Source organism: Meles meles, chromosome 6 (genome assembly GCF_922984935.1).
Source record: "Meles meles chromosome 6, mMelMel3.1 paternal haplotype, whole genome shotgun sequence".
NCBI classification, from domain to species: domain Eukaryota; kingdom Metazoa; phylum Chordata; class Mammalia; order Carnivora; family Mustelidae; genus Meles; species Meles meles.
Window position 1 is genome coordinate 108,358,380 of NC_060071.1, and position 24,759 is coordinate 108,383,138.

Sequence of the window (24,759 nt, forward strand, 5' to 3'; positions counted from 1 at the left end):
AGTTAGAGAAAGTAGGCTATTTTTCTTAATGTTAAGTGCAATTCTAAATACATTTTACATGGAGGAGAATAAACATTGACTTTGAAAATTTGAACTTAACTGTGTTTCACCATACCAACAGAAATACCACAAAGCTGATTAAAGCAGTTTGGGACTGAAGACAAGCTAATCCATTCTGGATAAAATGTCTTTGACAGTAGTTACAAAGGGAAGTTAGTTTAGATATTTTTAGACCATAAACTATTTCTTTAAAGAAGTCTATTAAGACACCAAAAGTGCCTTTGGTTTCCAAAATGGTCTTGAATATGTCCAGAAAACTTGAGGGTATCCTTGAGTTATCTAACTGACTTAGATAAGTAGTATCTGTCTTATGAGGCTTCCATGACACAAGCAGTCGTTTGCCCTAAGATAGGGGTGTTTGAGTAGCAAGGATGACAATAGGATTTGTCTTAACTGTCAACCTCTGTATGCAGGACTTGAATTAGTTTCTTTGTGGGACCAGAAGAAGGAGAGGTGGTGGTGTCTTCGACAGGCCCCTGAAATGGATAGGATAATATTTTCAACTTAGAAAAGACAGAAATGAAAACAACTAACTAGAATATAAAGCAATCTAAATGAGTGCTAAATAGAGAAGTTAGAGCAGGTTCTATGGAGGAGGAAGAAGTGATTAATTCTACTGGGGGAGGTTGGGGAGGAGTGTGTATAAGGAAAGGTGTCACTGAGAAGGTGGCAATTGAACTAGGCTCTGAAGGATTTCGGAGAGAATACTGGATGAGAAAATGAGTGATAAGAGGTGCAAAAGAACCATTCCAGAGGAACAGTGGGTAATCAGATTTGACTGAAGCAAACAGGTTTCACTCATCTATGCCTTAAAAAGCAACCTTGGAGCCTTTAGAGGGCTAGCATGTTATGCTAAGGAATGTGAACTTCATTTAGGAAGCAAAGAGCAGCCATTGAGAAATTTTGGATTAGTGATACAATCCAATCTGTTTCGGGGAGATGGCGTGCGGCAAGAGGTGATTTAAGTAGGAAGATGAAGTAGAAAACTGGCCAAAGCTCTTGCTGTCATCCGGGCCAGAGGGTAAAGATCTGCATCGTGGCTGGGACCTAGAAATTAAAGAAGCACTGATACCCATCGAAGGGTAGAAAATGGACATTAATACATTAACTAATAAATTCTAGTAACTCTCATAAGCCCATCAACACTGATTTCTTACATTGTCCTGTACTGCAGTGTCCAGGAATGAGTCATAAATAGTCCTTGTGCTCTGCATACTTAAAATATTAACAAATAGACATTGAATTACTGCATTGTAATTTTAGAAATAATCATGGGTGGTGAGGAATTACAAGGACTATGTAAATAATATAATGATTTAGTGGTTTGCAAAAATATATGGTAGTCAGAGATTACCAAAATAACCTGGAGCTAATAAGTGCTTGGCAATTATTTAAAGATATCCGATGTAATTAATGTAGAGAAGGTATTCAAATGCCAACTTAGGGCAGAATGGTACATGTTATGGAGTGTCCACACCTCAGAGGTCTGCACATTTTACATTATCATAAACTTGCATCTTTGTAGACATTTTTATACTAAATTCTTGAGGACCATTACAGCATATTACACTAACATTCTATGAGAAGTTTCTATGTTTTTGCAAGTGTGCACAACTTCTAGGAAGGAAAATAAGCACTTTTTAAAAACCAGAATTCACCTATGTTTCCACTGACCAGTTATTAAAGACTCTCAAAGATCATTTGTTCAGTAAGACCTAAGAGAGAAAATATCCTTAGACTATTTCATGCTGTTAAATCTCTACAGATTTACAGTTTTATCCAGTCAAATTAATGCAAAACCCCAGTGCAAGCATTTGGATTTTGAAAACTTTGGAGGAGTGTCATTTTCTAATAGTAATTATTGGTTTTACATTATTTTTTCACAGGGGAACTGATCACAGCCGCACATGAGCTTGGAGTAAGTATTAGTTTTATTGTTTAATCAATGCTCTCATTAACAGTTTTAGGAATTAAGAAAGTTTAATTAAGCATGGAGTAAAGTAGATTAATTTATTTTCAAACCCCAGTTTTTAGTAACTTATAAGTACAGTACGTGACAATTTACTCTAAGTTTTAAATCCAATTAAACTAAATTATAAGGCAAAGCCTTTACTATATATACAGTAGCTAGCTTATTATCACCCCAAATTTTGTATAAGCTATGGAGAATAAAATAAATCGGGTTAACAGTTTTAATAAGTTTATTATTTAATAAACTTTATTATGGTTCATGATCCCTTTAGGCAAGACCTTAGGACTGTCAGCATGGGGGTAATCCGATAGCGGTGTGGTCTTTCAACTTTCTAACCAATACGAAATTTCAGAACCTGCTTTTTTTCAATAGCCTTTTAAATGACCCTAATGTACTGTGAACCCAGAGAACAAACTGCTTAAGAACTGACAATGAAATATGTCACCCTTTCTCTAGGTGACACACCATGTGATAGACGCTGCCAAATCCGCTAAAGGAAATATTTATTTGTATTGGCACAAAAGGATTACAATAGAAAACCACTATTCAAACATGTAGTCCTCGCCTCTTAGTCTTTATACTTGCCCGAGCAAAGGGCTACTTTGCAATTAAAGCCAGTGTGACTCTTGCAGAGGTGAAAACCTTCTAACTCGCTGATTTTTCCATAGGTTGCCCATCCTCCTGGCTATCCTTTGTTCACACTGGTGGCTAAACTGGCAATTACACTCTTTCCTTTTGGTTCAGTTGCCTACCGTGTCAATCTCCTGTGTGGCTTCTTTGGAGCAGTAGCCGCGTCATTACTTTTTTTCACCGTTTTCAGGTAAAGTAGTTGATGAGTTAATATTAATCTTGGCTAATTGGAGATGGAGCGTCTGATGGCCTAGGTACATACATTAAATGAAACCCCCAAAACAAGACTCTTTCATTGCTTGAATGTTTTTTCCTAATCACTGCTGTGAATTCACTTTCTTAATTTCCAGTAATTTCATATGCACTTGAGCCCTCAGATGATTACACAGTTGAATGTGCTTCCTGCAATGGAGTCAAGGTGTCACCAGTTCATTATCACAGTTCTAGAGTTAGGCAGAACTAAAAAGGTTTGTCATTTTATGAAGGTGCAGATGGGCCAGTTTAATTCAACAATATGAAGTCCCTGTTTTGGTAAATGGTAAATATCATTTAATTACTCACAGTGTAGCTGATGAGTAGTTGCTTACCAGGTCCAGAGTTAATGCCTAATTATATTCTAAATATATGCATCTTGTATACTCTTTGAAATGAGGCTGTTAACTAAGGAAATCAGTGTGGGATATAGTTTTGGTAAGGTTTCACTTTGTTCCCTTATAGCCGTAGGGAAAGTATGCAAATTAGACCCCACTTACTTAATTGATGGAAGATTTTCTTAGTTTGGAAGGCTACCTTGCTTTTACAAAAATGGGTCATTAGTTTAGGACGTTGGTAAACTTCTTTGTCTTTGCTGCTCCTGTCTCCTTCATTCTTAACCAGTCTAACCTATGCCTAAGGAGAGTACAGTAAAAAATACAAGTTATGCTTTCTGCAAAGGGAGAACCAAATTAAAACACTTTTTCAAAAACTACTGCAGTTTTTATTATAAAAACAATTTTTTGTATGCAAATATAATATAATTTGAATGGACAATTTCAAATGCCATTTTTGGAGATTAATGTTTTTATTTGCGTTAGTCGTAAAATTGCCCTTTGACTAAATTCTTTCTAAATTTCCTTTTTAATTATTTATAAAAGGGTAAAAGTTAATATAATTATAACCCTAAAGCTTACTTTTAAATTTATTTGTGGAAAGCTTTCAGATTCAAATGTTGTAACTGTTGATCATTTACTACATTTGTATCTGTATTATTTAATTCATCTTTATTTCAGTCTTAGAGGTTTTCAGTGATAGCCAATCTTTCAGTATGAAATGATGAAAATAATATCTCTGCTTGGATTGATTAGTATTATGAATACTTTCTTTTTCTAAGTAATTAGAATAATCTTTAGAATTGTTTCTCCTGAATCCTATAATTAATAATCTGTTGTTATCTCTATGGAGAGAAAAACTGATCTTTATAAATTTTAAATATATAGGATGAAATGTAGAACTACTTGTCTTGTATTGAATGTGTGAATTGATAATCTTCACAAGACATTTAAGACAAAGGCATTTAAAGAAAATTAATACTTGTATTTATTTTGGTAGTTCATCTGTAATTTACTCTTTATTTGTTATTTTTTATCTGTATTTTAGAAGATCATTTCTATAACCTTTAAATGCTATAGGGCTATCAAAAGCTCTTATGCAAATAAAGTAATTTGTTTTCTGAGGAAACTTTTCCATGCTTTTCAATATGTTGATTGGTGATACCATGCCACATGAAAACCACTGTAAAAATCATACATAAAAATCATGATTTTACAGAATCCAAACAGCTTTGGACAATAATTTTCCTTTGAGTTGTCTACATTTTAAAATAGCTTTTATCCTCCATGATTGTAATGGGTTTTAGATTAGCACTTAACCTGTGACCCCCTTTTTTTAAATACAGTCTTAATGGTAAATTTGTATATTTGCTGGCATAGGCTTTAAATCAAAAACCCTTAATATGACTAAACTGGATATATGAGTGGTTTAAGAATGTTTGAGTAATATTGTGCTTGGGAAAGTTGCTTTCTTTCAGAAAAGGGATCTCACAATATTATCTCTTACATACATTTTAATATGAAAATACTTCATTATTTTGAGTACAAATAATTGACAAGGTACACGTCCTCTGGGAACAACCCAGTTCAAGTGGCAAATCTGTTTTGTCAAACAATAGACACCCTTCAGGAAAGAGCAAGCCATCTCTATGGTAATAGGACTAACAGTAGCCTATTGATTGAGTGGAAGAAGACATTATACAATGTCAGCTGGCTTGTTACAATTTCATTTGTTGTATGACCTGAACTTAACCTTTAAAACCTTTCTTCTGTGAATATAAACCCAACAGCAGGACACAGTACCTGTGCAGCCATTACAGTGACAGCTTTTTTCCAGTCCAGCGTATAGTAAATGTATTCCTTCACAGGTTGCCTCCTTTATTAGAATTTGTTGAGGAGACATTTTACTACTTTATTCATTGACAGGCCAAATCATCATTCCATTTTGTTGTGGAATATTGGAGGGTTTTGATCCAGGAAACAGTTTGATTCTTTCTCTCCCCCATCACTTCAGAGAACATTACTGTACACGTAGGATTAGCGCTGACTGGTGTGCAGTGAATTAATTCTTTTAACAGGTTTAGGTTTTTTTCAGGTAATTGTTCCCATGGCATTCACTATATTTAGCTCTTCGGGTGGACATAAAGACCTTCTGTACCCTTTAAACAAAGATTGTATTTTAAAAGCAAATTTCTGTTTAAATGTGTTGATGTAGAAAGCTCCATTTTTTTCAGTAAACATGACTTAGATTGAAAGAACAATTTATTCGTTGCTTCCAATTACTATGTAATTTTTGCCTTCCTTGCATCTTTCTCTTGCTTTTAAGAGCCATAAGATGTCATTAACACTGCATTTTTTGTCAGTCTTTCCTAATGGTTGACAAGAACTCATGTATATTTGCTTCGCCCTAATGTAGGAAAGCATAGGAGTAAAACAGCACTTTGAAAGCTGTATTCGTTTCTATACTTTATTGAATTAAAAATAGTCAGATTATGGCATTTATTTATATATTGTCTCCTTCAGGGGTATTTTTCAGCATTCACAATGTGAAGGGAGTTTAATACATTTCATTTATATGAAATAGTATTCGTTTTATTAACGTGTACATCTGTGTTTTTAAGACTACCTAACACAGGGATTTGTAGGAACTGGGATTTTTCTCCTTTAAGGCCATTGAAGTAAATGATTTTTTAAGTTTGATGGTATGATACCTTAAGTGTCATTTTGAAATTCACAAATCTTAATAATATGAAATTTTAAAAGTTACAGGTCAGATAAGTCACTGTATATGAATGTGATTTAGCGTTGCTTAGTACTTGAATTTCAAACTTATTTTCTAAGCAACCTCAGACTAAGTCCTATGTACTTAATAAGGAAGGAACACTGAAATTACTATCTTGAAACATCAACATGCTTCCATTTCTTATGCTTTGGTATCCCTAAAAGAGAATGGGGTATGTTGATAGCATTGTATAAAAATTCTTTACCTCAGGGAGGATTTAAATTGCTTATGATCTCAGATGAGGGCATATCTTGTATCGTTTATTTTGGTAGGTCGAGGGCAGGAAATCTATTCTCAGTAGGCTTGAGAGTCAGCGTATCCTTTCCAAACTATTATGGGCCAAATGGAAGTATGGAAGAATTCATTAACAATGTTTGTTGAGGACTTTTGTAAATCGAAATAAAACTATTTTAGTTTTTATAACCAAAATTCAGTGTTTATTTAAATTAAGACAAAGTCACTAACCATTGAATAAACAGTTTTTCAGGTATTTTTTTTCTAGAAGGTACTGTTCTAGGAAACTTGCATTAAAAAACTTTCTAACACCTTTAACATTGTACAGGAAGAAATCAGATCTCTTAATGTCCACCAGGTTACCTAGAATATATGAATGTTAATGATATTGAAACTATGCCTGCTCATTACAAAGAACCAACAACCAATTTCAGTGATATTTAAATATCTTCTGGCAGATCATTTTGTGCCAGTATTTTACTTATGGGGTAAGTATGGGGTTTCCTTTATTTTTTATAAGTTACATAATTCTAAACATTATGCTGCTGCTAAAAATTAATTCGATTAAACTTTCAGAAGAGGAATACTTGATTCGGAGCGTTGTGTCTGCGATTCTTAGAGCTCCAGCTAAGATTCCATTCAATAAAGAATAGGAAATTAAAATGCCATACCTTAGAGAATGTAGAATCTCCTGCTTAAGGGACATTTGGATTTTCCAGCTCAAAGAGTATTTTAGATTATTGCCATAGAGAATAATGTCAAGTGCTTCCTAATTTCAGAGGTAACTATGCATAAGTAACAAATAGTCACCAAGTTTTTGTAGTTGAAGAAGAATGGAAAGTACTGGAGCATTAATTTCCATTCAGGAGAATATCTGTCTTGATCCCTGGTTAATTGATCACATATTTCTCTCAAACTTGTCTTAAAATTGCATTGACTCAGACTGGTTAAGCATATTAAGAGCTTGGTTCATTTGCATTTTCTTCTAAGTAGAGGGACATATTAGGCTCAAATAGCAGCACTTCATTCTGAAGGGGGGAGAAAAGCAGGGCAAAAACTCTTTTTTAAGACTGTAGAGTCTTTTCTGACAGCTAGTCAGAGTTAGAATTAGTTCAAGGAAATGTTAATAATGCACTGCCTGGCCTAATCCCTTTGATATCACCAGGTATCCTCCTGTTCATGGGTTAATTGCTTTAAAAGCGAAGGCAATATTCTGAGCGGTGGGCCGCTTCACCTTTTCACAGCTGTTACCATTGAGTGACAACTAAATCCCATGTGTAAGATGAGGAAGAGCTCAATCTCCAATTGGGAGAAAATTTATGTAAACCACAATCCCTTCAGAATGTGCGGAAGTCATAGACTTTCTTGATTTACTCTGCTTTTCCCAGAAAGCTCTATTGTTCACTTTCCTAAGTCCCATCAACCCTTTGTAGCAGAATATCACAGCGGCAGCAGATAGCTTGAAATATATAAATGCTATCATAGCTCTGATTAATAGCAGTGCTTATGAGTCAAGTCTGATAACAGTGCAGCTCTCCACTCAATTTCAGATACTGCTAATGGAATCTGTCTTCTCCAATTGTAATATGAGAAGGCCTAATTTGCCATGGAGCTTGGAGCTGTCACCAGTAGGGGATTGTGGGGTCAGATGGGAGCTGCCAGGTTTTTGCCCTGCAGCTTGTATCTCTCACTTTGAATAGAGCAGCCCCCTGCCTGCCAGTTAGCTGATAGGCCGCTGTGGGGTTTATGCCACTATATACAATAGGAAAGGGCTACATAGGCTGACTTTATAATTGTGAAGCTAGCTCATATTTCCACAGCTACTGTGCTGCATAATTTCTAATAAGTGGTTTTAACAAATGTCAGATTATGAAAAGTTTCCTCAATTACAAAAACTTATAAAACATTCAAATGGCTAAATCTGTTTCCTGCCGAGATTTTGCCACCGGAACTAGGCATCAGTCATTACGGCTATAATATTTCTTAAAATTACAAATAAAATTCTAGATTCATAACTCACATAGATGGGCTGCCTTGCAGAGCCATAAAAACAGAAAGCGGTCTTAAGGAACTGAAGTACCAGGATATGCTTCATAACTTTGCCTGATAAGACTACTTAATATTAAGTGTCTGTTGTTTATCGAGTTGGTTAGTGTTGCTGATGGAAACTGTTCCATACCCTCATTCTGCTGATTTTAGTTATTTGGATCTTTTAAGTTTACCGCACCTACATTTAGTATTTTAGTGTTTTAAAAAAGTGTGCAGCACCTTATAAGTTTTGAGTGAAAAGGGACTTAGTGTAATGACAAGGCAGGGCCAGGGCCTCTGTGAAGAATATGCTGGGAAATACATTTTAACCATTCAGGTTAGCTGCTGAACACAGAGTAACACTATCAAGCTTGAGGAACAAGGTTATTTGAGGTCTTCTGTGTTTTTAAACATTTTGAACAAGATATGAAAGTTTGTAATTTGAGAGTTATTTTAAACCAGCCTGTGCTTTCAGAAGAATTGCCTCTCCTTGTACGAGTTATTTGGCATACCATGAGAACTTAGTAAAAAAGTAAAGTGTATGATGGTGAAAAAAGCCCAGCGTTTTTTCTTTTAGATAATCAGGTAGAAGTTGATGAGATAATAAAAGGTATTGTTCTAAACCTTTATGATTTATTGGTTAGTGCATAAATCTGAATTTTAATGGGAATTGTGTGATTACATCTTATTTTCAGATGCTATTCATAATCTTACTCCCTCCCCGTCAGTTGTGGGGTGTTTTTCTTGTGGATGGTTTTGTGTGTGTGTGTGTGTGTGTGTGTGTGTGTGACCGTACAGTTTTTTCTCCAATTTTATTTAGTGGTTTAAAATCAGGAATAATACTTTGTACTTTTAGTGTACCGGTAGTTGGTATTTATGTAGCTGAAAATTCAGGCCAGAACCTGAATTGAATCTCGTGAAATAGAACAAACCTTGGCAGGATTTTATCTGGAGTGAAAGTAAATTTTCATTAAATGTGGGAAAGGGATTATTTGCAAGTTTATTAAAGGTAGAAGTAAGTGTTTTATATCTTTTTTAGGTGCAGTGGTGGCAGCTTCCACGATGTTATTTTAATATACCATGCCCTAAATGATTGACTTATGTTAATTGGGTCCAAGCTTTAAAATGAACAGGAAAGTTTAGGTTCTACTGTCTTCTACATGGCCACTGGCTATAATTTGCCCACAGAGTGCCTGGAACATATTAGATGCTCATCGTGTTTTTGCTGCCACTAGGTTGAGTGAACTACCATGGAAAGAGAGGCTCAGCAGTAGCTAGCTTCCCAGTTTGACCTTTTTTCAGGTACACAGAAGAGATGAATATATGGGTGTTGATCATGTGATTGAGCCAGAAGGTAACATTTATATATTTTCATAAACAAGACCAGAAAGATAAGCACTCAGGTGGACGGGGGTGGTAGATTTGCTGTTCGTTGTGTCCTGCTTTACCTTACTTCTCCCCTCTAATCCGTTACTTTTTTTTAAGTCATCAATGGGAGTTGACACTGATAGCCATTTATTTAATGATCAGTCTCGGAGGCTGCATCGTGGCCTGCCTACTCGATCCTACAGCCTTCCAGCAGGAGTTTGCAGCGTAGAAGGAGGGTGTTGTACCCTCCATGTTGGGTTCTCCGCATGCAAGGAACACTGAAGACAAACACATCCGTGAATTTTATGAGGCACATCAAATGTGTGTTCTGAAAGAATTTCAGGTTTCTATTATTTGCCTTTTGATTGAGGGTTAGACAAACATGTGACTACACATGAAAATCAAATACCACGTAGTGGAAAGAAAAATATACCTTATCATCAATAGCAAACCTGTGTCAATGGTGTAAATTGTAACCTCCTGATTTATCCATTGTGTCAACAGATGAAGAGTATTCCATCAGTGAGAAAACTCCTGCACAACCAGTACCTTTCCTAGGAATCTTATCTAGGTTTCATGGATGTCGTGGACCAAAAAGAATGCAGTTATGTATTAACCATAGAATTCTGAGCTTCACGTTTGTTAGGATGATCTTAATCCTCACCCCATATTCGTTAACTCAGTGGAGAATTTTTGTTATTTGTGTTGTCTGGGTGAGATTTTAAATACTTGACCACCCTTCCCGTACCATCTGTCGTACTCTTGGTGTGTCTCTCCCTATTGAGTAACCACTGCTTTACTAGAATGGGAGCTACATGATGTCAGTGTTAACCCAAGCAAAGAGCAATCAGGAAGACTTATTTACCGCAAAAATCCTGGAAAATATATTACGTGTCACATAAGAGTGTTTATTTATATAAAATATATTTCAGTGACTTTTAGGTTATTTGATGTTATGAATCATCTGTATGATTGCTTTAGGCTGTTACGAGGAGCCCTTAAATTCAGCATACCTCTTTCACAGTGTAAAAACTTGATTTTGATTGTTAGTAGTAACATGTAACTCTCTTTTACAATGTAATGGTTGTGTTATTAAAATTACCACAGTCAGGGTGCCTGGGTGGCTCAGTGGGTTAAAGCCTCTGCCTTCGACTTAGGTCATGATCCCAGGGTACTGGGATCAAGCCCCACATCGGGCTCCTCTGCTCAGCAGGAAGCCTGCTTCCACCTCTCTCTCTCTCTGCCTGCCTCTCTGCCTACTTGTGATCTCTGCCTCTCAAATAAATAAATAAAATCGTAATAAAATAAAATAAAATTATCACAGTAATGGTGGTGTAAGTATGCGATCATTTCTTCATATAGCCTCATAAGATGTTATCTTCTAGAAATCAGGTTAGATTCTAAATGTATGTATTTCAGTTGAAGAAATGTCTTTTTTGATCTCCTTCTATGGGGCTTTATGAGAATCAAATTGAGAATGGGAAATACTTTTTCTTATATTGTATCTAATTTATCATAAGTTGTCCTTAAGTTAAAATGGAAAATAGTGGAGACTATTTTGCAATTTATTCTTGAGTTCTGATGAAAAGACTTCTTATTTTATTTACAACCTCATTTGACTTTCCTCTTTCTTTTTTGTTGAAGTCGTTTCATCGATGTCAGTAGAAAAATCTGTATCTTTTAATTTAGGGAGCTCATTTTAAGATGCCACTTTATCACGTTAAATGTAGATAATTAAATTCCCTAACTCTTTAGTTGCTTTGGAAAATAATAATAAGCATGTTTATTCAAAAGAATAAAATGAAAAGTAGGACTCTTTGATTGCCAACTGAAATCACAATAGTGTTTTTGATTATGTCAGTTTCATCTGGAAAAAAAAAAAAAAACCAGACCGAGTCTAGGAGTAGATGACTGTTGTTTTGCCGTATTTTGGTGCTACTTATATTTTTAGCTCATCTGTACATCTGACCTTATGGATGATACCAAATAGCTCATTTTGTGAGTTCAGAACAACAATTTCATTCAAAACCCATGCTTTAGGAATAAAATAACATAAATAAATAAACATTAGGAATAATGTCGGATTGGCTATTCTTTCCATATGCTTTAAAAAAAAAAGATTACTTAGCCAGAAATTTAATTTAGACTACCAATTCATTTAACAGTATTGCATGCAGTAAAGTATATGAATAGTGTTTCCTTCTACTGACATAATTTAACTCTGCATCTCCTCACCCGCCCTGCGCAAAATTATAAATATTTGTTACAGCCTCTTCAGGAAAAAAAAATGGTGGAGCATGTGTTCTCTTTAGAATTATTCGCCAAAAGAAGTTACAACTAACTTGTCTAATCATTCACTCTGCAGAGAACACCCTTCCCTGAGAGGGATCCTGTTTGGCCAGTCTCATAAACTAACAAAGGCCCCAGCAATCAGAATAGACGATGGATTCATTGGAGGCTCTAGGTATTCTGTGGATTCGTACAAAAATACTCTTCTGAAGATACACAGATAATAAAAGGATTTGTTCAGAATTCTTGTTTGCTTAACAAGTTTATAAATTAGATTCGCCTTCAGCCGTATTCACCAGTGTGATTTTTACAGCATCACTTAGGTAAATCTGCACATTTAATGTCTTCTATCTCAGACTTGCAGTGACTTATTGAATTGGGTGGTTCATTAATATTTGGCTCAGTAAGACATAAGATGAAAAATTTGAGGTGTTTTGTTTGAAATTTCAGAAAAACATGAGAGAATGTAAAGGACTTTATTTACACGTCAGTATGCGAAAGACAATATGTATGAATAACTATAAACCTGTATTTTCTCATTTCCTTTGAAATATTTTATAGACAAGGAATAAAGTAATCTAAAGGTTATTTTAAATAAATTATGATTTCTGTGCTCTTGTCAAAAGAATATTTAAGCACTTGAATTAAAGTACGGGGTGGAGGGAAGCCTGGGTGGCTGAGTTGGTTAAGCCTCCAACTGTTGGCGGCTCAGATCCTGACCTCTGTGGTAAGATTGAGCCCTACCCTCAGGCTTCACAGTCCGCCGGGAGTCTGCTTGAGACTCTCTCTCCTTCTACTCCCTCTCCCGCACTCTCTATTTCTTAATCTCAAATCTTAAAAAAAAAAAAAAAAAGTATGGGGTGGAGAAATTATTATTCCTTAGTTTCTGTAAGATATATCCATATAGACATCACTTGATTTTTTAAAAAATTGATGTAACAAAAATTAATGTTATAACAAAATCAAAATGAATCCTTTAATTTTTCCCTCAATTTCATTTGTCACTAAGCCACCGCTTTTATTATTTTTTTTATTTTTTTTTTTTTAAAGATTTTATTTTATTTATTTGACAGAGAGAGATCACAAGTAGCCAGAGAGGCAGGCAGAGAGAGAGGAGGAAGCAGGCTCCCTGTGGAGCAGAGAGCCCGACGCGGGGCTCGATCTCAGGACCCTGAGATCATGACCCGAGCCGAAGGCAGCGGCTTAATCCACTGAGCCACCCAGGCGCCCCAAGCCACCGCTTTTATAAAGCACAGCACCAATGAAGGATTTGGTTGTTAACATTTATCCCAATACCAAACCATCATTTCTTTCAAAAATTTTTTTGCAATTAAAAAAATAAAGAATAAATTCTAAATAATAGCATAAATAACTTTTTTTTTAGGTTTTATTTATTTATTTGACAGATCACAAGTAGGCAGAGAGGCAGACAGAGAGAGAGAGAGGAGGAAGCAGGCTCCCCACTGAGCTGAGAGCCAGATGTGGGGCTTGACCCAGGACCCTGATATCATGACCTGAGCTGAGCTGAAGGCAGAAGCTTAACCCACTGAGCCACCCAGGCATCTCCATAAATATCTTTATAATAAAGCATTATTTGGAAATACTTGAATATAGGTTGAGATAATTAAAAACTTTAGTTATTTGAAGAGCATTAAAAACTAAAAATAGAGTATGTCTGAAATATATAGGTGGAAAAACATTTAGCTTCCCCAAAATCAAAAGGCTTTTGTAGGGACACACACACATAAACATGTGAAGTGAAACAGACTTATTTTTAAAATGCACGAATAAGGGCGCCTGGGTGGCTCAGCGGGTTAAAGCCTCTGCCTTCGGCTCAGGTCATGATCCCAGGGTCCTGGGATCGAGCCCCACATTGGGCTCTCTGCTTGGCTGGGAGCCTGCTTCCTCCTCTCTCTCTCTCTGCCTGCCTCTCTGCCTACTTGTAATCTCTATCTGTCAAAAAAATAAATCTTAAAAAAAAAAAAAAAAAAGATCTGCGTCAAGGCGCCATCATGAGATTTTAAAATGCACGAATATGGGGCGCCTGGGTGGCTCAGTGGGTTAAAGCCTCTGCCTTTGGCTCAGGTCATGATCCCGGGGTCCTAGGATCGGGCCACACATCAGGCTCTCTGCTCAGCGCGGAGCCTGCTTCCCCCTCTCTCTCTGCCTGCCTCTCTGCCTACTTGTGATCTCTGTCAAATAAATAAATAAAACCTTAAAAAAATAAATAAATAAAATGCATGAATATGCTGAAATGGCTATATCAGTAGTCCAAAAATAATTCTCTTGGCTTTTTAGAGGATTTTAAGTTCCCTAAATCTGATTTCCTTGCTATGTTTATATTAGGTTACAGTTAAAAATTTCTATTCCTTAGGTTTGCAAAGTTTTAGAAATACAGAAAAACCTGTCTATTCAGTATCCATTTAATATATTTAATAGACTCTGGAGAAGGGGAAACACCCTGGTCTTAGTGAAACTACTTTAGGAAAAACTTCTTGTGGGGCGGCCAAGGGGCTCAGTCAATTAAGCATCTGCCTTTGGCTCAGGTCATGATCCTACAGTCCTGGGATTGAGCCCTGCATTGGTTCCTTGCTCAGCAGGGAGTCTGCTTCTTCCTCCGCCCCTCTCCCTGCTCACGGGCAAAGTGAGTTCCCTCTCTCTCTCATAAATAAGTAAAATAAAATAAAACCAAAAAACCAAAAACTTCTTGGAAAGGTATGCCTATGCTGAGTTGGAGACAGGCAGGGGGGATCATCCACATAAAGGCAAAACAGAATTCCTCATCTGCAAAAAAATGCAGAGAAGAAGGAGAAAGAGCTTGTAAATACGGGAACTTACAATTCATTTAGTGTTGTCAGAACACAAACTATGTGATGGGTTATGTCAAAAAATGAAGCTGCAGGTAGGCAGATCATAAAAGATCTTCTCTGTTGTAATGAGCTTGTAATATGCTTCTTTTTCTTTTTAAGATTTTATTTATTTGAGAGAAAGAGTGTGTGTTTGAGAGGAAGGAGGGGGGAGAGAATCTGAAGCAGACTCTGCACTGAGCACAGAGCCCTACACGGGGCTTGATCTCACGACTGCGAGATCGTGACCTGAGCTGAAACCACAAGTTGGAAGCTTAACCAACTGATCACCCTGGTGTCCCTTTGTTATGTTTTATAATCAAAGAGGAGTCCTTATGGGGTTGGAGGCAGAAAAATGCAAGATCAAATATGGTTTAGGTCCTTCACTCTGGTGGCAGTGGTGGGCTTAGGGCTGGAGGCAGACCACATACAAAGCTGTTGAATTGGGGTGAGCCTGACAGCGGAGGTAGGGCAGTGATGATATGCATGGAGAGGAGGGTGAGTTTTTAAAATGTTTATGAAGTAAAAGTGGCAGGATGTGGTATGTATGATGGGGAGAAGGGGACAGGAGCTTTGACAATGACTCTTAGGTTTCTTATCTCAGGTAACTAAACTAGGTGGATATGACGATCACTAAGACAAAACTAGAACAGGAATCATTTGGGGAAGAGGATGAGAAATTACCTTTGCACGTGTTGATACTAAGGGTCCGTGGGACACTGAGAGTTGGAGTGGCTTTGTGGTGAGGTGTAAAGCAGTCCATTGGAGATGTGTCCCTTTGAGACTTAAGGGGGAGGTAGCGCTAGAGAGAGATTTGGTTATTTCAGTTTGTGGTTGGCAGGTGACATCAGGATAGCAGATAAGGCCACCCAGGTAGAGTATGTCAGAGTGAGAGGAATTGTGTGAGAGTGAAATCTTGGGAACACCAGCTTTAAAGGAGATGATGGAAGAAGAGGAGCCATTCAGAGAAAACAAAGATGGAAGATCCAGAACCCCAGAGGGAACACCTGAGGGACGTGGAGCCCAGTTCAGCTCAGTAGAGTGTGCTTGGGACTGGGATCAATCCAGCAGCGAGGTCCTGAGAGCCTGTTATATGTGGCAGTTAGATGGCAGCTGGGTGCTATTTTAATAGAATGCTAGGGTGATTACAGAGCATAGAGGCAACAGATGTGGACCGCAGGAAGCTAACACTGAGCCTCACCATGATCCTGAACTGTCTTCGTGAAGTCATCTTTGACTTCAGCTGGTCTTTAGTCATTTATCTCTGTCTTATTAGGGTGAAAGGAAGCAAGCTCAGATAATATAATATGCCTTGCGCAGTACAAGTACTGCCTACCTACAGAGTCAGTGAATGAATTGAAGACCTCCAGAGTCTTCAGAAAGTCCTCATGACTTGGGGCATCTGGGTGGCTCAGTCAGTGAACTAAAAAAGTCGCCTGACTTTGGCTTAGGTTGTGATCTCAGGGTCTTGGGATGGAGCCCTACTTTGGGCTCCTCATTTAGCCGGGAGTCTGCTTCTCCCTCTCCCTCTGCCCCTCCCCCCTGCTTATGCTCTCTCTTATCTCTCTCAAATAAATAAAGTCTTAAAATAAATAAATCTCAAATAAATAAAATCTTTTAAAAAAGTCCTCATGCTGACCCCTGCTGATGTCATCCTTTGCTTGTTAGCAGATGAGACTCAGCTCTCAGCTTGCTGACGTGGGCCCTCACCCCTCCCTGATAGCATGCATACAGTGTCATGGCCCTGGGCCACACATCCGTCTTCCTACGAGCACTCACCCTGCAGACTTACTAGTGTATGCTGTACTGCTTGTCTTTGGGACAAATACTTAGTTTTACTGAAAATCTTACAATTTTGAAAACAGCTTTGTTAAACTATTTTCCATCACAGGCTGCCCTCAACAACAGTCTTGTTTAACTGAAGCGTGTTTCATCCTTTAACGGTTCCAGTGATATTAAGGGTCAACCCATTTTCTACTACCTGGCCTGACTTTAGCTTTCAGTTCACTCATCTCCCTGATGCCTCTGCACTTATATTCCATTTGACTGAGACCTAGAACCCTTTGCTCTTCTTTTTATTGCCTTCATCAGCCCCTGCTGCTTTGCTTTCTTCCCTATCCAGGGTATGCCCACCCTGGCTTATTTCAAACTTCCTTCCCTCTTGTTCTCTCCTACCTGTGTATTGAAGCCGTTAACCCGGCTCTCCCCAGCCTTTCCCGGCCAGCTCTGGCTGCTTCAGACCTTACATAGCTGTGCTGACAGATCCCGCCCCTCCTTAGCCTCCGCTGAGCCATTACTGCTGCCTACAAATCCTTGTAGGTATCCTTCAACTTGCGGAGTTTTTCCGCAACAGGTGTTTTGCGTTTTCCCTGGTTTCCTTAGTCCCCTAGTTGATACATTTACATGGCCCGTGAATGTTAATTTATTCTGAATCTTAGCATAAAGCAAACTTAAAGGCAGTATGTTAAAATACATATGTTTCAATGGACATTCACAGTTTAGTAAAGTTCAATGAAGTTCATTCAAGCTTAGCTTATATACAGTAGCCCCATGAAAACTCCACATCGAATAGTAAGATGATGAAGCCTCCAAAATGTTTTCTTTCTTTTTTTTTAAAATTTATTTATTTGACAGAGAGAAGTCACAAGTAGGCAGAAGTAGGCAGAGAGAGAGGGAGAGGCAGGCTCTCTGCTGAGCAGAGAGCCCGATGTGGGGCTCAATTCCCAAGACCCCAGGATCATGACCTGAGCTGAAGGCAGAGGCTCAACCTACTGAGGCACCCAGGCGCCCCTCCAAAATGTTTTCTATACTATATATCCTATATATGGATGCACACGTAACTTTTTGTTCTTGGACATACTGCTCTCTTCTGTTTTTCACAAAGCTATGACCTCTTCAGCATTTATTTTCAGAATTTGCTCATACAGTTTCAAGTTGCCTTGAAACCTTAATAGGAACAACAAAAAGGGAAGGCAGTGTGTTTTAGCCAGGGCTCTTAGGTGCAAGCAATGGACTCTGGCTGTGTTTAGCAGGAGAGAAATGTAGGGAAAGGAAGTTGAGAAACTCTACAATACAGAGGACAATCTAATTTTTAAGCGGGGTGTGGATGTGAATAAACTTCTCCAAGGAAGACCTACAGATAGCCAATAAACCCTTGAAAAGATGCTCCATATCATTGGTCACAGACTGTATGTGTGTGTTGTTTTGTTTTTAACCATTTAAGAGTAAGCTGCATAGATGCTATCCTTTACCCTTAAATGCTTCATAATATGTTTCTTAAAAACAACACATTTTCGGGCGCCTGGGTGGCTCAGTGGGTTAAGCCTCTGCCTTCGGCTCAGGTCATGATCTCAGGGTCCTGGGATCGAGCCCTGCATCGGGCTCTCTGCTCCGCGTGGAGCCTGCTTCCTCCTCTCTCTCTGCCTGCTTCTCTGCCTAGTTGTGATTTCTCTCTGTCAAATAAATAAAAAAATATTAAAAAAAAAACCTTAAAAAAAAAAAACACATTTTCTTACATATCTGCAATATAGTTCTCAAAGTCAGGAAATTATCACTAATACAACATTGTTATCTGTGGAGGTGATTCAGATTTTGCCAGTTGTTCCCGTAATACCCTGTTTAGCAGAAGAGAATTCTAGATCATGCCTTTTATTCTGTTGTCATTTCCCTTTAGCCTCTTTCATATAGACTCATGGTCTTTTGCTTTTCGTTTTTGTCTTTCAAGACCTTGACATTTTCTTTGATCTATATCGGCCGGTTATTTTGTAGAATGTTCTTCAATTGAGTTTGTAGGTTCAGGTAATACATTTTGGCAAGAATACCATAGAAATAATGTTCTGTTCTTTTCATTGGAATAGATCAGGAAGTATATGAAGTTTGTCCCATTACTGGTCTTTAACTTTGATCATGTGGTTAAGATTGTATCTGCCAAGTTTGCCCCTGTAGAGGCGTTTTCCCCTCTGTGATTAATCTATTTACAGGGAGATACCTTTAGACTACATACATATTTCTGTAAAACTTTTACTCACTAATATTGGTATCCATTATTACCATAATGGCTGTCAAATTCCATCGTTTCTTCTACAGTTATTAGTTGTTGACTTTCTGTGGACTTTCTCTTCCCCTGTTTATTTATTTATATAACTTTAGATTCATAGATTATTTATTCATTGGGTTGTAATCTATTACTGTAAATATTGTTGTTCAGATTATCCCTGACTTGACCCATTTAAGCTGGATCCATGTCCTTTTTGTCATGTCCTCTTTTGAACCCTTCCTTACTTTCTGGCACAAGAGATTTTGGTTTCATTTTGTACTTGACCTACCCCAGATCTGGAATCAGCCATTTTCCCAAGGAAGCTAATTTATGTTTTAAGTAGAGGAAGGACTCTTGTATCTTATGCTGACTTTCCAAAGTAGTATTGGCAGATGAAACAGAAATTTCTTTAAAAGTGTTACTCATCCTTTAAGATTCATTCATTCATTCATTCATGAAGTTTCCTTTCTGTGCTTGGAGTGAAAGACTTCCCATATAAATGAAACTTAATTCCAGTTCACATTTTAAAAACAAAGTTGAAGTAATTATTAAAGGTAACTACATGCTACACATGTCCCAAAATGAGCTAGAAACCTGGGAATTAGAAAGAAATTTGAGAAAAGAGTAAGGCTTGAATATAGAAGGAATCCGAGAAGACATTCGGTTCATGGGTACACCATGAGCGAAGGTGTGGCGCTGGGAATAGGCATGTCTTATCAGGGGATTTTGAGGAACCTAACTGGGTGATGGAGATAATAATATTGGTGATTAGTGGCTGGGTACCATTTATTGGGAATTTTAACTTTATTTTTTCTGTGATGCTTGATTAAAAGGCATAGAATGCTCCACAACTTTTTATCCAAAACAATATAGTTTAGTTTAAAAGTGATGATTTAGGGCCATATATTATCATTAACTAGTAGACATGGTAATACTTGCTGAATCATAACACTTATTATCTATTTGGTAATAGATATTTAACCATTTTAGATTTATGGGGAAATAGGAAGTTGTTTTGCTTTGATATGCTCTATCTACCACATTACTAGTCTCACATCAAATCTTGGAATTGAGATCCAGATTCCTGACTGATTTGATTGATTTGATTGATTTGAAATGTCTGGCTTTCACTGGCGTTGGGGTTGATAAATTTATTTCCAAGTATGGCTTTTGATTCTTTTTGTGCTATTGAAGTTCACAGCCCCATCCCTGTCTTGAAAAAAATACGTCATTTTCAACTTCAGCTGTGTGTAAAGAAGAAATCACTAGAAACTAAGGACTTAGCTTTCAAGATCTTAAAATCACTAGATAGTGTGACAAAGACATCTTTGCCGTATGCTGGGAGATAAACTTTAGTGAGGGCGTGTGGAAAGTGCCTAGGCCCAAACATTCCACAGGAAGTGAGAATGAGTATTCCTGAGTAGATATTTTGCCATTTCATTAATTCTTACAATTCAGTGTAGTTCCATCTTAACCAAACCATCCTTCTAATTTGTGGGTTACAGGTTTGTTATCTCTCTAGCTACTGTCTCTTCAGGCTTTCTGAACTGGCTAGAATCCTAGAGGTTCCATCTAAGAACTAAACCTCCTTCAGTCCATAGGAGACTGAATGAATTTTGTTCATTTGTTTGTTAATAAGTTAATATATGGACTTCCTAATTAAAATCTGTTGGAAGAAATTATTATACGAAGTCATGTATTAACCATATAATGTGTTGGGATAGTGCTGGGCGACTGTCATAATTTCTCCTGCTACAGTTTATAAAAAGGGAAAAAAAGTCGGTTCTTTTTGTTGGGAAAGAAGATTTCATGTTATCTGTATTTGCAGGCTTTCTGGCTCACATGCTGGAGGAATTCTTGCTGCGGGGGTGTTTTCGTTTTCTCGTCTAACATGGCAGTGGTCCATTGCAGCCGAGGTTTTTAGCTTAAACAATCTGTTTGTGGGGCTGCTTATGGCTCTAACTGTACATTTTGAGGAGGCAGCAACTGCAAACGAAAGATCAAAGGTAACCTATTTTGATCAAAGTGAAATCACTTTTTGTTTTAATTTTTAGACAGATGCTGTATTTCTTTTTAACGTTGGGTGCTGTTTATCTGTCCTGATTACCGTCAAGGTAATCTGGGCGCATTGAGAGAGAAAATATTCTGAGTTCTTTTACTGTGAACCATGATAACCTTTATAAAGCATGGGGCTTTTTTTTTTTCCCCTCTTCTTCCAGAGTTCAGAAGTTTTTTGGAGAATGAGAGGATCGAAATCCCCTCTGATTCCTATGGGAAAGTTAAGCTTGTGGGTTAATTCTACCATCGTGCATGTGTGCGTGTGTGTGTGTGTGTGTGTGTGTGTGTGTGTGTGTTAGTAAGATGCCAGATTTTATTTAGATTGACCACCTTAAATTATATACCATTATGGTACATTGACTTACTGTCTAACTGCAAAAAAAGACCAAATTTGTACTTTATTTTTTAATTATCAAATGTATAAACGAAGTAGTTCAGAAGAGGTTCCAGTGAATTATAAAGCAAACGCTAATATCAAGATCAGTTGAAATGTGAGGGAACCCTGTCTTCTAAGAGCTTACAGTCTGTACAATGGGATGTATCGAACCGTCTTAGTAAAGGCGGCCTTTTGTTGTTAAAGAATATACAAACGGAAGAACACTGTGGTTCCCATAGACAGATCTATGCTGCTATTAGAGTTCATTTTTGGTCTAAAGTAAACTTTCTTCTGATTATGAAAATTGCACAAGTTCAAAGAGAGCAAAAACAGCATCCGTAACCTGGTTTTTAAATCGAAAGTGTTCTATTTTATTTATGTAATTTAATAGGAGAAAAAGTAAAATGGAAAGAATGCTCGAGTTTTAGTTTTAGACTTTAATAGGAATTACACAATATCCTATTACTGTAGGACTTACCTAGTTATCACGCAGGACTTTCTAAAACTTACTTTGAAGACAGTCATATCAGGTCAAACTGCAGTGATGTGATGAGAATGGACAATATTATTAAAAAAATAGCAGTGCTAAATATTAGTGTCTGTGAAAGTGAGACTGTGTCTGAAGTTGACTTGAGCCTGACCTATGGTACAAATGCTTGGTTCTCATATAAAGACTAACTTTTTACTGTTGTGCTTACTTAAGAGTTTTAGATAAATTTTTAACTTAGATTTTTTTTTTCCAGGTAGCTAAAATTGGTGCTTTCTGCTGTGGCCTTAGCTTATGTAATCAGCATACAATAGTACTCTATATTTTGTGCATAATACCATGGATTCTCTTCCGACTTTTAAAAGAGAAGGTAGGTTTTGGATGTTTTTAATGAAAATTCATAATATTTTGTTAAGGCCTGATATAACATTTATGGCATAAAACACGGGGCTTTCAATTTTTTTTTTTTTTTTAGTTTTATATAAAGTGTAAGTGACCCAAGGCTCTAACAACACTGACTGAAAAAAAAATAGGATTTACAAAAATTTTGCGGTATTGATTGCAGTGACACCTGGTCTGATTCATAATTTTCTTACTGATTCTGAGCAGCACCTTGATAATAATAGGCTAAAAGGAGTGAAAACGAAATAACAGATTTCCTTGATTGTGTTATTGTATGTCCTAAAACAAAGGATAGTGTATGAATGAGAGTTTATTCATTTATCCCGCTGTCTGTTGAGGACCTGATCAATGCCGATCTAGGTGCTAGAGATTGAGCTCTCCCGACAAAACAGACATCATCACTGCTCTCATGAACCAAGTAACAAAATCTCTGGAAAATCACAACCCTGTTTTCTCCTAACAGGTTTCTCTAGAATAAAAATGATTTATTATAGTTTTCCTTTTCCCTCAAAGGAAAAATGATTATTGATTGAAATGGTGGTGTAAAGTAATGTAAGAAAATTACTATACTGTGTAAGTCATTATGAGAGGACTCAAGAAGCAGGGAGCTGAGTTAGACATGAGGTTTTGGAAAGACAGAAGCTCTTTATTCTGTCAGTCTTGCTCCTAGAGGTTAAAACAATCTTAAATACAAAGCCAGTACTGGAGTCGTTTTACTTATTATTTCTTTGTATTGTTTGTATTATTATACCTCAGCTGCATGTATTTGTTTCTCATTTCATTCTTTGCTGCTATAGTCAGAATTACATTAGAAAACACAGGTTTAGTAAAATTATTATACAGAAATAGGGAAATTATGACAAAACTTTAGGTGATTGTATTTACTGTACTCGAATATATTTTGTTTTTAGCTTCTGGCAACAAAGCATAAAGGATAATGTGGAGGTTATAAAATTCTTACTACATGTTAGAAAAAAATGAAATAACAATTGACAGGGAAGATCAGCTTTTTCTTGGAACTGAGTTCTGTGAAGTCAGTCACGTCCAACCTTATATGAGGAATACCCAGCAGCATAACAGGTTGTGTCTAACTGAGGTTTCGTAGAATATACAGAAAGTTCTTTATCTGGTCTTTTATTATATAAACGCTTGATTTTAAATAATGGAGATGTAACTTAAACAGTGTAATTCAGTGAAGACTTTCCCACAGATTGCAAACCTAAAGAGGCCCAAATACTTTTCTTGTGGATTGATGGATGGGTAGATGGGGATGCATTAACATCCTGCTGTGAGTTATCTTAGCCGGGCTTTTTTTTTTTTTTTTAATTCATTCATTTCTTTCTCTCCATTTTTTTCCCCCAGCTTATTGATATACAGTTGACATATAACATTGTGTAAGTTTAAGGTGTACAACATGACAGTTTGATATATGGAGAGATGGTAAAATGATCACCACAGTGATGTTAGTTAACACATCTATTGCCTCACATAGGTACGCTTGTGTGTATGGAGAACTTCTAAGATCTACTCTCTTAGCATCTTTCAAATATCTGGTACAGTATGATAGTCCCCATACTGTACACTACATTCCCCAGAACTTGTTCATGTTATAACTGGAAGTTTGCCGACTTTGACCACCTTTTACCCATTTCCCTCACTCCCTACTCCGCGCCTCTAGTGATCACCAGTCGGCTCTCAGTTTCTGGGAGTTCCGTTTTTTTTCAGTTCCACTGTAGGTAAGGTCATACAGTATTTGTCTTTCTCTATCTGACTCTTTTCATTTAGCATAATACCCTCTTAGCATAATACCCTCAAGTTTTGTCCATGTTGTTGCAGATGGCGGGATATTCTTGTTTTCTTGTGTCTGAATAATACTCCATAGTATGTATGTATATGTGTGTGTGTGTGTGTGTGTGTGTGTGTGTGTGTGTGTGTGTGTATCTGTTTTCTATGTCTTAGGAGTTTGATGGTTTCAGGTCTTACAATCAAGTCTAATCCATTTTGAGTTAATTTTTGTATGTGTTATAAGACAGTGGTCCATTTTCATTCTTTCGCATGGGACTGTCCAATTTTTCTAACACCATTTTTTATTTTCCATTTGAATATTTTTGCCTCTTTGCCATAAATTAATTAATCATACATGCATGGGTTTATTTCTGGGCTCTTATGTTCCAGTGATTTATGTATCTGTTTTAATGCCAATATCATACTGTTTTGAATACTGTAGCTTTGTAGGATAGTTTGAAATCAGGAAGCATGGTGCCTGCAGCTTTGTTGTTCTTTTTTTAAAATCGCTTGGACTATTTGGGATCTTTGTAGTTTCATACAATGGATTGTTTGTTCTATCTCTAAAATGACTGTGGAATTTTGTTAGAGATTGCATTGAATCTATAGATTGCTTTGGCTGTTTTAACAATACTAATTCTAACAATCCATGAGCGTGGAATATTTTTCCATATATTTATATCTTCTTCAGTTTCTGTAATCAGTGTCTTATAGCTTTCGGTGTACAGGTCTTTCACTTCCTTGGTTAAATTTATTTATAGCTATTTTATTCTTTCTGATATACTTATAAACAGAATTAGTTTAATTTCTCTCTGATAG

General features: G+C 36.9%; 1 protein-coding gene across 1 annotated transcript in view; it reads left to right on the plus strand.

Annotated features, from left to right (window-relative positions):
- TMEM260 (transmembrane protein 260) overlaps positions 1 to 24,759 on the plus strand; it is a 66,565-nt gene that overhangs the window by 2,926 nt on the left and 38,880 nt on the right. The window contains exons 2-5 of the mRNA XM_046009196.1: positions 1,947 to 1,978; positions 2,701 to 2,852; positions 20,661 to 20,838; positions 22,010 to 22,123. Of these exons, the coding sequence (XP_045865152.1) occupies positions 1,947 to 1,978; positions 2,701 to 2,852; positions 20,661 to 20,838; positions 22,010 to 22,123 (476 nt within the window). The remainder of the gene's footprint in view (positions 1 to 1,946; positions 1,979 to 2,700; positions 2,853 to 20,660; positions 20,839 to 22,009; positions 22,124 to 24,759) is intronic.